Below are 12,730 nucleotides of genomic sequence, written 5' to 3'. Positions count from 1 at the left end.
GCAATAATGTCAACGTCGCATGCTGCAAAATAAACGCGCGCGCACGGGGAATACATACGTATACGCAAAAACAGAAACAGTTCAACACAACAAGTCAGAATGCAATTCGAGAGCTCGTAATGTATTCTTCTCCACACTCCGCGCGCATCGAAAAGAGATTTTCCTATCTGCACATATTAAACGTTTTTTTTTTTTTTTTTTTTTTTTATCCGCCTCTCAACTCAATCGTTTGTTATCCGATTGTCGATTTAAGAGCGATATTGCCATTCATTTTGTGCAAAATTCACGAAAAATATCGATTCATTAAATGCCCATTAAAACTCCGCTTCTTCCACGCATCAATATCTCTGTGTTAACATTTTTATATTCAGCGACGATCCTCGCGCGCTTCCCGAACAAACGGCAATAATAAAAATAACCGGTCCGCGATTCTGCTCTTTCTCCCTTTCGAAATACCGCGCATCGATCTTCGCCCGCGTGTGTATCATGTATAATTCATAACACGCCCCCGCACATTTCGCCTTCTACTTTGCGAGAGCCCAGAGAGAGGAAGCTACAAGCGCGTGCAATATTCCGCGCGCGCACACGCGACAAAGCCAATGTGGAAATGTAGAGTACGTGTTATCGCGAGTCTTTAACCGCGCGCTCTCTCCCCGTTACAGTCGTCAAGTGAAAACCCGGCGGCTGTTCATTCCACGCGTAAAACGCATATCTGCCGCCGCATGCGGGAAAATAGCGGAAGGGATCCACCACCGCGCGGATGCTGGAAATATACATATATATGTAGGATGTAATATATATGTGGAGTGTGCGACACGTCCGGCGCACAGGGTGGTCACAAACTCGCGCGCAAACTTCATATCCACTTGATGATGATAAACTTTGAATTAAAGCTTTTCTTTTTTTTTCGCAAATTTTATTAGAAAATTCCGCGCGTCTTTTCTCTCGGGAATTTTTCAATATGTTTGACACCGTGTGTGTGTGTGTGTGTGTGTGTGTGTACGCGCGCGCGTGTGTGTTATCTTGCGGCACTCGTGTTTACGCGACACAATTCCGGCAGAATCGCACGGCCCCACACATTGTGGAGCAGCTCGCGCGCGCGCGCGCGTGTGCATTGCGCATACACGATGCTCAAAATGTGTTGTCCCGCGGATCATCGCACCGCACGCGAATTTCGTGTAATCTCGATTCGCCCGCCGACGTTCGCCAGTAAATTCGAGGTTTGTGTTACCGTCTGCAGGCGGGCGTATATAATTCGCGCGGAGATAAGATTAGACGAGAGAGAGAGAGAGAGAGAAAAGCGAATGTGCGGACTTGAGCGCGCGCGTGTGAGTATGTACGAGCCATTAGGAGCGAGATACACCGAGAATTTATCGTTGTGAAACCGGATAATAAGGTATTTTAAAAATTAATCGCCGCTGGCAATCGATGGTCTTACCGATGAGAAAACGAGATTTACTCGCTTTATGAAGCAAATTAATGTAAGATAATGCTCTTATTTGCGAGGGAAGATATACCTTCACACACACACACACACACACACACACACACGCACGCACACAGACAAGAAATGCTATTAAAACTCTTCTTTCAGAAACGTTAAAGTCTTGAATTTATCGCGGTGTCCGCGAGAATTATTTTTCAGGTTGTAACTGACACGCGGCTCGCTTTTGATCGAGCTTCACCACTTTGCGCGAAGGAGTTACGCACAGTTACAAATCAGCCGCGATATTTTCACGTGCCGTTTTTTACGTGCGCTCAAATAATCGTGTGTATACATCCGGTACGCGCCATTGTTACATCGATACACCAATTTCGTGTCGCATGACGTGTGTTACGAGGGAAAAGAGTATACGCCAATTCGTAAATGGAATGCAAAATGTGCCCCGGATGTGCGTATCGTTAACGCTTTTATATGTGCACGCGCCGGCTCTCGGTTTAATCAAAAAGCCATGTGTCGACCGGCATTTTTTTTTTTTTTTTTTTTTTTTTTTTAAATTACGAGACTCTCCATACGCTCGCCCATTTGCCGAGTACCATTTACCGGGGGTGTGCAAAGCCCACGCTAGATTTTAAAGCGTCAACCGTGTGGAATAACGACCAGTTTTTTCACACGCGCGGCGCGGCTCCACTCGTTCGGCCATTTAATCAACCGTGTTTTAAATCTGTTCGTATTATTAATTCGGCGCGTCGCGATCCAAAGGATAATGTCGCGTAACAATTTACATTTGCGAATCGTTACACGGCAAAGTTCGTTGTGGTTGCACACCTGGCCGATGTGATAAACACGCGGCGGAGAGAATCCCTACGTTCGGATCCGATGTTTCAGCGTATCGTTCGCGCAATCTGTTTGCTTCTCCGTTAAACACAAGGCCATGAACTTACGAAGCAACACACACACACACACGTGTCAGTGCACTACACCAGTGCTCGCGAATTCTTCGTCACGCACGCAGCGTGTGTTTTCATTTCACACCTAAACATGTTGTGAATTACATATGCGAAGAAACACGTCGTTGAATATTAATTACATCCAGCGCATGGTCACATTGACTGAAAAACTCTCTGCTAGTTTGATCCTACAGGAGCTTAAGTTTGTGAATTTGTTTTTTTTTTCCTCTTGTTCTTTTTTCTTGTAAAATTTTCAAATAAAATTTTCGGATTTATATATTGACTTTCCTACATATATACATAGAAATATATACATAGAAATGGAATATTTGTTACCGAGATAGAAGAAATCGCACATATACATTCCCATTTCCCGGTACCCTGTCTATTTCCCCGCCGCGATCGGAGAAGTTCGTAGACATCAAAGTAGGAAGCTCGTAAAACACCGAACAAACTTACAGTTCTACATCTTGATTCAACGACGGCTCGTCGTCGTGCGACTTCTATTACGACAGTCTACCATCTCTCTTTCCCGCTTTGGTATATTACGTCCCGAGTTACGAAATCTCGAGATCTGCGTGTGACATTAATGTCGCACTCGTTGACATTTCTTGCGAATATCGCTAGCGCGCGCTTCGACGCGCATTTACGAACACGGGGAAATTCTCCCAATCGTTCTCGCTGCGCATTTTACGATTCTCTTTTTTGTCTCTCCCGTCGCTTCCGTTTTAAAATTAACTGGCTGAACTAATCCGATCGAGCTTTTTTTTTTTTTCACTCATGTTAATGATTCCCGATATATAGCCGAATTCGTTTGCCTGGGAAAAACGCAACGGACAAAATTCGATATCGCGCAAAGTAAGCGAAAGAAGAACGTCCAATGAGCAAGATGCATTTTTTATACGTAAAATACTTTGTGCATATTATTTTACGCATCACAGTACAAAGAGATGAAACATATAATAATAACATGTAATAATAATATGCAACAATTTTCATTACTTCGATAAATGCAAAACGTTATAATAAAAATGATAACTTTGTTGTAATAAAACTGATAAACTTTTTTATCGTTAATTTATTAAACATAAAAAAGTCAATATGTAAATAGATGAATTTTATTTGTTCCCCTCAGGGTCACAAAAAAAAGTCAATATAAAAAAAGCCACGTATCTCGTTGACTATATAAATTTATTCGAGGGTCTTCAGCATCGTTTGGCAGACAGGACGCGCCAGAAAATCGCGCGAGAGTCTTCGGCGAGCGTGCGCGCGAGCAGAGAGAGAAGTTCGCGTTTCCGTCGCAAAGGGCTTGCCAACACGTTCTTCCTTCGTCAAGAGTTGCTGGCAAGTGCCAAAACTTGGGGCGGGATCAAAACCGTGAGAAGCTTCATCGTTGGCCAATTAGAGCAGCGCACGTTTTTGACGAATCGCGGAACCGGATCGGTGCAATGCTTGTGAAAAGATCTCCGTAATGCGACATGATAATCGCTCGTTTTATTTTCTAAACAACTCTCATCAAACGATGTATTTATATACTTGTGAGATAAGATTTCAGGTCTCCGACTTGTTCACATGCCAACACGCGAGAGCCAGAAGTTTAGATACTTTATTTAACACAATAAAGAGAAATCAGGTCATATAAAATATTCAATGTTATTCGAAACTTGATTTCATCAAAACTATTAGGGCGATACGAGCCAAAGATGTGTGTGTGCAAATATATATTTTCAAGCGTGTAAATTAATTCGAATTAAATTTAATTCGAAAATATTTACATATATACAAAAATGTTTAGTTTGCATCTCGTATATCTGAAATGTTCGATTTACCTCTCTGTAAAATTGAAAAATTCCATTGTGAAAAAAATATCTTGGCCAGAAGAGTCAAAACCCGGATCTACCGCGCAGAATTTATTTATTCAATGCGTTTCCGGATATTCATCGCGAATAAAGCGCTTCCGGAACTTTGCCGAGAAAGAGAAGAAAAGCCGAAGATGTGGAAAGTCGGAGAAAGGAAAAGAAAAAGGAAAGATCGAGTAGTTAGCCGGGACCGAATTATCCGAAACCCCGGGATTTCTCGGCTCGATAACGTACGCTTCTTAACTCCCCGGGACAGGAACTAAGATCTAGATTTGAATCACGTAGAAACCCACCCCGCTCGGATTCCCCGCTCGTAAGTCGACGTGTATGTGCGCGTGTGGCTCACGTGCACGCGAGAGTGTGTTACCCATCGCGGCCCACCGAGGATAACGTAGCTTGATCGCAGATGGTGAAGATCCCATCGTATGCGACGCTAAGCCGACGTTTCGAATTTTTGAGCTTTCAAATTCCCCCGCCGCCGTTTGCGGCGTTACGACGAGCGTTCTTACAACCGCTCGTCGAATCCTTACGAGCGCCCGGAATGGCATCGGATCCGCTATTTCGCCGAGCAAAATTCCCTCCCCCGAAACGATTATGGAATAGACGATTAACGATCGAGTTTCGGAAAAGGTTTTTAGAAATTTTCAAATGTACACTTTCGACATTGCTTTCGGAAGTATTTAAAAACCGATAAATTTTAATTTAGAAGATAAATTAAAAAAAAAACAATATGCTAAGAGACGGACTCTCTTTCTTTTTTTTCTCTTTCTCTCTCTCATTATCATATTATCTCCCGAGAACGCGAGACCCGAAAGAGACCAATCCTTTTTTGACCTACTTCGAACAATACGCCGCCCTTAATTCCCGCAACGAGCTTGCGCCGACCAACATGTACCTGCTGGAAACGTCCCGCGACGACGTCTTCGAGTTCGATCGAGCATAGTGCATTTAAGGGGCGCGCAAGACGGATAGGGAATTCACGCGGGGGCGTAGAAGAGGAACAACGTACGTGCAGCTGTCTGTCTTCCGAGTGGCATTAATAGGTCTTTGTTTCGTCGTGGGAGATATATATATATATATATATCTATATATCTGTATAAGTATATATATATATGCAGTACGCGTCGTCTTCTCTCTATTATTCCGAATGTGGAGCAGAGATATTGGTTGTCGATATTATACCGTTCGCCCGTCGAAATATCCGATCGATCGATCGATCCCTTTCTCTGTTAACCGTCCGGTACCCTTCGCGCACACTCCTTTCTTCGTGCGTCTTCCGCCATACGGCAATTCCGTATTCTCGCCTCGACTTCCACCTTCTCCTCCTTCGTCTCTCCTCTCTCTCTCTCTCTCTCTCTCTCTGTTAACCGCGAAACGGTCGTTATCGCGAATGGCAACGCTAACTCGCGATAATGAGCCCACGTCGGCGTATCGCTCGATCCGACAATACCCGACCCGATCGTTCCCGAGACCGAGACGGCCGTCGGCGGCGCCGTTGGCTTTTCTTCTCTTTCGCGATGGAAGTACGTTAATCGCGTTTCTCCGACGGTTCGGCGAAAGAAACGCCGAGTCCAACTACTTGGGAAGTAGTTACCGCATTGCCTATATCCCCCGTTCGCGCGCACGATACACAAGGGAGTTCCCCTTAGATAGAAATGCTAAAATTGCGGTATATCGTTTTCTGATTTAACAAACACGAGATGTGTTCATTAAAAAAAAAAAAAATAGAATTCAACGATAAAACAGCACAAAAACGATAAGGAAAATTTAAAACGATAAAATTTTATTTGCACTATGTAAAAACGTTTGACTCGCCTCTTTCTCAAAAAAGTCTTATCTCGATTTCTCTTCGATTCTCTGGTAATCGGCATCGTGAAAAAACGGCACGTGATTTGATCCGCTTCGATCGCATCGCAGTCGTTAAATTCTTTTCCGAGACGATGAGTCAACTATTAAAAACAAAAACAAAAACAAAAAAAAATGAAACAAAGACACAATGGCGTGTTTCGGTGAAAACGGAAATAGCGGCGTCTCCGTATTTGCTTTAACGGGCTGTGTTCGCATTGATTATCGGAACGCGCGCACAATGTATCGACACACACGGATGAGAACCGATAAGTTCTTCTCGTCGAAACGATAATTTAATTATCCGTCATTCCCTTCTGCTCCCTCCGTTCGTTTTTTCAATTTCGGATTTTACTTTCCTCGTGTTCGCGCCGAAATGGTTCGCGTTATCCTCGAGCTTTTGTCGACAATAATGAGCTTCCGTATCCGTCACGCCGATTCGCGACAATACGCGCCGATAATACGCGATGACGAAGAGGCTGCTGCTCTCTTTCTCTCTCTCTCTCTCTCTCTCTCTCTCTCGATCGAGTTGCCGCGCGACAACAGCGTATCGCGCGCGGTACACGCTCCGATAAAGGATTGTATCGCGGAACACGAATGTGTGTAAAAACCAGCAGAGTAGAAACATATCGACGTAACTGCCGCACACGCGTATATATAATCCAACGGAGTTGTAACGTACGTACGTATATATGTACGAGTTTATACATGACGCGACAGTTTTATTCCACAAAGGAATATACCGGCCGGCCTTCGACAAGGCTCGTATCACAGAGCTCGCGGCGAATAACGCGGAGAGATCCCTTTGAAGTTCCTCCCCTTCCCCGTGTGACGGACATGCCCTTTTACACTGCTGCGGTTTTGAGATAAGCAGTTCTTCTCCTCCCGTGTGTCGTTCGATTTGAATTTTAGATGCGTGAGCCATCGGGAAAACTTTCCACGAGATTATTGTGTTTGCCGAATATATATACATATATATACTCGAGAAGCTAAATATCGCGCAACGTGTCTGATGACATTTCGCGATGATGACGCGCTCAAATACCTTCTCGTAAAAGAATTTATCGCCACGGGACCGCCGCCCCGGATGGAGAACACCATCGGCGGAAGGTAATTGGTATCGCGTTTTATATCTAAATTGGCTTGAAATTCGAAAATAATGGAGAAAATCGGAAATCGATGGCGCTCGTCGGAAACACGTCGATCGGCGCCTCGTGAAATCTGTTGCGTCGCAATTTTCGCTCTATCTCCTTTCGTTCTCCTTTCAGAGCAGGGAAAGAGCCTCGCTCGTACTTTGAGAGATTGAGTGAGAGAGAGAGAGAGAGACAGAGAGAGTGTTGGAAGATTATCGCGCCAGTTGTATTTATCCGACGGATTATCCATGATTACTTGACTCCGGCGCGACGGTTGGCAAACTCGCGCACTCGAGTGTAAGACTAACACTGTTGAAAATTAACTGTTTCCATTCAAGGGCGGTTTGCAACCACCGTTGCGCATTTTGTGAGCATTTTCCACGCGCTTTTTTTACGATTGCGAGTATAAACAAGAGATCGCACAAAATCGCGATGAAATAATTGATTAAATTCGCAAAAGCAATTAATATTGCAATCAAGATTTACGTATCGCAGTCACCACCTTCTTTTGTTTTTTACAGCTGTAAAAAGAAATTCTTAGAATAGAACACAATCATTCGAAACTACTGTAACGTTTCTCTAAAGAGTTAATTCAATATTTTCCGGACAAACTGAATTTGACACGAGCGCGAGTAATTCCCGCAATCTTGGCGGTTCATCGGAAGGTGAAGATCTCGCGCGTAAAGAGCGACACGTTAAATCCGACCGGATAATCTGTTAAAACGCGACCGCGTCCCGTGTAGAGGAAAGGGAAGGGAGCCTGAAGTCCTCCGGATTAAATTCGAAACGTCCAACAGAAGAGATACTAACCGTGCTCCACGTAATAACTGGTCTCGTTGTACCGCTCGTCCGTGAATCCCGGCCTCTTCGCTTTCAGCGCTTTAGTTTCCAATTTCGCCTGGAACAAAGAGAGAAACGGCAGTAGATAAGTGACCGGCCTGGTCAGCCGCCCCGCGCGCGCGCGCGCGCGCTATATACACGCAACCTCGCGGCGGCAGATAGATATATATATACATGTACACATATGTGAAATAACCGCGCGCTCCGCATATCACAACAAAAAAATGAGTACAACACAATGGAAATTCGTGAAACAATGGAAAGTCCTTCTCCCCCCCTATACCCCGTTCGTGAGAGCTTTGACGCCGAAAAACATATAGTCGCGCGCTGAACTCCCGCACTCGAAATTAATGAAAACGCGAACAAACGTTTCGCTGCATTGTGCGACCTAATGACGTTAAGCGTGACAGAAAGCGAGGAGAACACGCGCGCGCGTTCCATTATCGAGTATCCTCGACTTGGAAGATGCAAATTGCATTGCGTATTACTCGCGCTCCGCGGAATAATAACCTTGGCGGCAAAAATCGCGCGCTATAGTTATGCCGAATTTATGGCGTACCCGATTAAAAACCGAGATAGATAGATATATATATGTATACGCCGGCGTTATTTGTCACTGTGGAGCGACTGAAATAAAGGGCGCGCTAGATAAGTGGACGAGCTCTAGTCACGGCGCGCCGGTGTGGCGCTCCATACACGGGATGCCCGAGAGCTGATGTATGGCGACGATAAATTTATCGCGCAAAACAAAAAAACGCGACATCGCCGGACAATAAGGGGGCGCCGTCGGGGATCGCGACGCAAAACACACCGTACGGAAAAATGGAAACTCTCTCTCTCTCTCTCTCTCTCTCTCTCTCTCTCTCTCTCTCTATCTCTATCTCTCTTCAACGCGCGCGCGAGCGCAGTTTTGCGTGAATAGTCGCTGATGGTCTAGCAACCTGCAACCCCGCTTATTGAATTATCACATTGCCGGCGGATGACACGTTTTATTATTTTTCCGACTGAAGAAAAAATATTACGAGCGCATCGAAACGAATTAATCGCGCGGAACGATGTCAAAAAAACCGCGCAATTTAAAACTCTAAGACATCGCGCGAGAAAGAAAATACCGGATCGTGCGGCAAAACACGAAAATTCCGATACCGGTGATAAATCGTGCGAAAACTCTCGAAAAGTTTGCCGCAACGGTTTCAGCAAAATTTTCTTAACTACTACGCCGCCGCCACACGTGCTGACCGAAATTTACGACCTCGTGATACTACTACGAGAGCAAGAAACTCTTTATAGCGAAGAAATACGATTAATTGTTACGTACGTTGCGGCGAGAAACGTGCGAGTGCAACGGCAGAAGATCGGAATTAAACGACACGAATCACACGATGTTGATAATGATGATGATAATGACAGTCGACGTGCTGTCGCGCGACTGTCAAGTGCGTGACGAGACAAATTCAACTTTGCATAACGTGTACGCGCGACCAAGACGACATGAGAATAACGCTAATTAGACGCACGCGTGCGTCTAATTAAAAAGTAAAACGCCATTGCACATTCTCGCGCAACTGTCTTCTCCTCTCGCAACGTGTGTGCGCGCGCATAATGCGCGCTGCATTTTCACCCGTTTTGCATACGGCGTCATCCTATACGGGACGCGCTTATATATCGCGCTTTACTTCGAAACTCGGCGAGATGCGATATCGCGATAAAAGAACACGAGATTAGCGGAACGCGCATAAATCACTAAGATACATGAATATTCCCGCGCGTTCTACACATACGCGTATATATGTGTTTCATGTATTTATTGCACTTTACACAAAACGCTCAAATATTAACTTTCTTCCTAATACATGCGCGTTTCCAGTTTTGCACATAACTAATTGTAAAAAGATTTATATATCGCACTACATCAATTTGATAAGGTATCTATTAATTCTTAGAGAGTCAGCGGTTTTTCTTTTGAAAAATCTTGTTGTACTCTCGATACTCTTATATATCTGAAAACTTGTAAACACGTATTAGCGTGCGTCTTGTATATAAAGTTTATATCGCGCAGATTCGGAGCCAATATATTGGCCACTTCCGACCCTCTACGCGGTTAATACGCGCGGAAAAAAGTTTTACCATTATACAGCCAGCAAGAAACATTTGTCGAGTCTAGTGAAGGTTTTGCTTTGTCAACAAAAATGTGTTTTGTTGGCAAAAAATCTCAGGCAGACAGTCGTCGTTTTTTCTTCGCAAATGACCTTTAAATATCTAAATGGTACAAGACAACAAAAGCCTCGGAAGAATGATAACATCGTTTTCCCAAGAAGATACTCTTTTCTCACGGTGGGAATTCATTTTAATTAGATCGTTAATTAAAATTAATATGAAACGACATCCGGCGGTGTGACGCGCGTCGTCGAACGACCGCGAGGAGCGAAACAAACGACGCGCATTACATTAATGGATCCCTAATATTCGCGTACGCGCAACACGTTTTAATTAACACAGACAATAATTAGTCGAAATCGCAGGAGCATCGGCTCGCACAAATCCGATTACTGCGGGACGTTGAACGAATTTTCGATAGCCGCGTCGCGCCGCGCTATCGAACGAACATAGTCGATATTTAACGGTATCTATGAGCACAGCGGAAAAAGACTCTTCTGTGGGCTTAGGTATTCATCAATGATTATAGCCGGCGGACATTTCCAGCAGAAATGTAATTAGGTCGCCATAGAGACGCGATAGAAAATATCTTGCGAGTCGTGGAAGCGAAATTATGTATGAGAACGGAGTGATAATGTGACACAAATTAAGAATTATTTAAAACATGTATAATTACTATCGCAGAAAATCAATAAATTGTACGATGAACTCTATCTGAAATATTAAATATTTAAAAGTGTTTGAATTATAAAACATTATTTTATTTAATTGTATATCTTTGATATTATGAAATATTTAAACACATGACATAAATGTAGGATTGCATCGCACTGACAATTAGTGAATATTTTTACCGATTCAAATAAGTCTATTCAAAAGACATATAATTACTATCAGAGAACTGATAAAATTTTATGATAAAATATCTGAGATGTTAAATATTTAAGAATCTTTGGTATTATAAAACATTTAAAGAAAATATATATGTAGAATCATTGCATCGCAATGACAATCAGCGAATATTCACTGCAATTCGAATTATTTTTATAATTAACGTCTTCGATTAACTTTTCTTGGTCATCTTCTACGCTACCTAATATTAATTTGTAGACAAAAAAAAAACCTATTGGAATCGATCATCTCGACTGAACTCTCGAGTCTGGAATCCTCTGATTACCAAGCGAACGCTCCACCAATTCTAACTAGCTTGAGACTCTCGAGAGCAGTTATTACAAAACTAATATGTAAAATGACGTTCGGTGACAATGGTACTGATTCCCAGTGAAACTATTTGTCACTAAATCAATCAGCGATATATTCTCACTGATTCCCAGTGAAACTAATTTGTCACTGAATCAATTAGTGAAATTTTAACTCATTCTACTCTAAGAGAGCGCGTATGTGTACGTATTAACAATACACTTTTTTATATAAAATAGAATATCATAGTGCACACTTCTCATATTCGCTTCCTGATTAATATAATTATTATTACATTGAACATATAATACGTAACGGACGCAATCGCGTTTTTGCATCAATGCGCCGAGAGGTTATACACCGTTGTATATTATCGCTAATTGTAGACTGTAATAATAGCCAGCTATTTTGACTCTTGCGCTCGTTCTCGCGAGAGTACAAGTTAACAAATATTAAATGAAAACATCTGTGAAAATTAATATGAATATTTATGCGTCGATATATACGCGTTTAAAGAGGAGGGAACAAATATAGATTGTTTGCATGAAAAGTGTTACTAATTGCAAATGTCGCGTCGAAGCTGCGTTTAATAATTGACTCAACAATAATCAGAAATTATCAATTGTACGGTGTAATTGTTTATGCGTGTGTAAGAATAATTGCGTGTGTCACAGATATTCACATCGTGAACCAAGACCGCGTGCGTAGCATAGATTAAATGTTGGCGATGGGAGAAATAAACGCAGGGAAAATAATTTATTCGTGAAACGTAATAGACGCTGAAATGTAAACAAGCGCGGAATAGAAAGAAACTGGAAAAAAGAAACAACACAACACGTAAGAGACATTTGTTTGGCGACTAATAAAATCAATCACTCGCAATCGCTCGTGAACGATAAAATCCTATGAACACACAAATTTACGATCGGAGAATCGCGCGACACATACGTTATGTGAATAAATGTCGTCTATAGCTCGCGCGCATCAATATATCGTAATAAATTCTTTCGCGACGCGCGTATCATTTCCCTCAGTCTGACAGTCAGTCAAATTGGGCTATTTGTTGTCGTCGGTTTCGTGTGTGTGTGTGTGTGGGTGTGTGCGTGTCATCACGTTCGACAAGCGTGCGTTCGTATTATATATGTTGACGTTAATTCGTAGAAGTAGAAAACTACAAAGATAAGAACAAAAAAATAAGTCTCCGGCGAAAATAAAAAGCACTCCGACTTTCTTCGACTCGCTCGAGTACCTCGTTAACCGTAACGAGGCTGCTCGAAATTTTTGCTTAAAATAATTAACGCTCCC

At 42.9% G+C, this 12,730-nt stretch overlaps 1 protein-coding gene across 2 annotated transcripts in view; it reads right to left on the bottom strand.

The window, feature by feature from the left end:
• Positions 1-12,730, bottom strand: part of LOC109856047 (RNA pseudouridylate synthase domain-containing protein 2-like) — a 123,390-nt gene that overhangs the window by 27,893 nt on the left and 82,767 nt on the right. For both annotated transcript variants that reach the window (XM_020430887.1, XM_020430888.1), the window contains one exon: positions 8,039-8,126. In XM_020430887.1, coding sequence (XP_020286476.1) covers positions 8,039-8,126 — 88 coding nt within the window. The remainder of the gene's footprint in view (positions 1-8,038; positions 8,127-12,730) is intronic.

The sequence above is a fragment of the Pseudomyrmex gracilis genome, unplaced genomic scaffold, assembly GCF_002006095.1.
Source record: "Pseudomyrmex gracilis isolate BER0280 unplaced genomic scaffold, ASM200609v1 scaffold_106, whole genome shotgun sequence".
In the NCBI taxonomy this organism is placed as follows: Eukaryota; Metazoa; Arthropoda; class Insecta; order Hymenoptera; family Formicidae; genus Pseudomyrmex; species Pseudomyrmex gracilis.
Note: the sequence above shows the minus strand (reverse complement) of the source record. Positions and strands in the feature narration are given on the sequence as shown.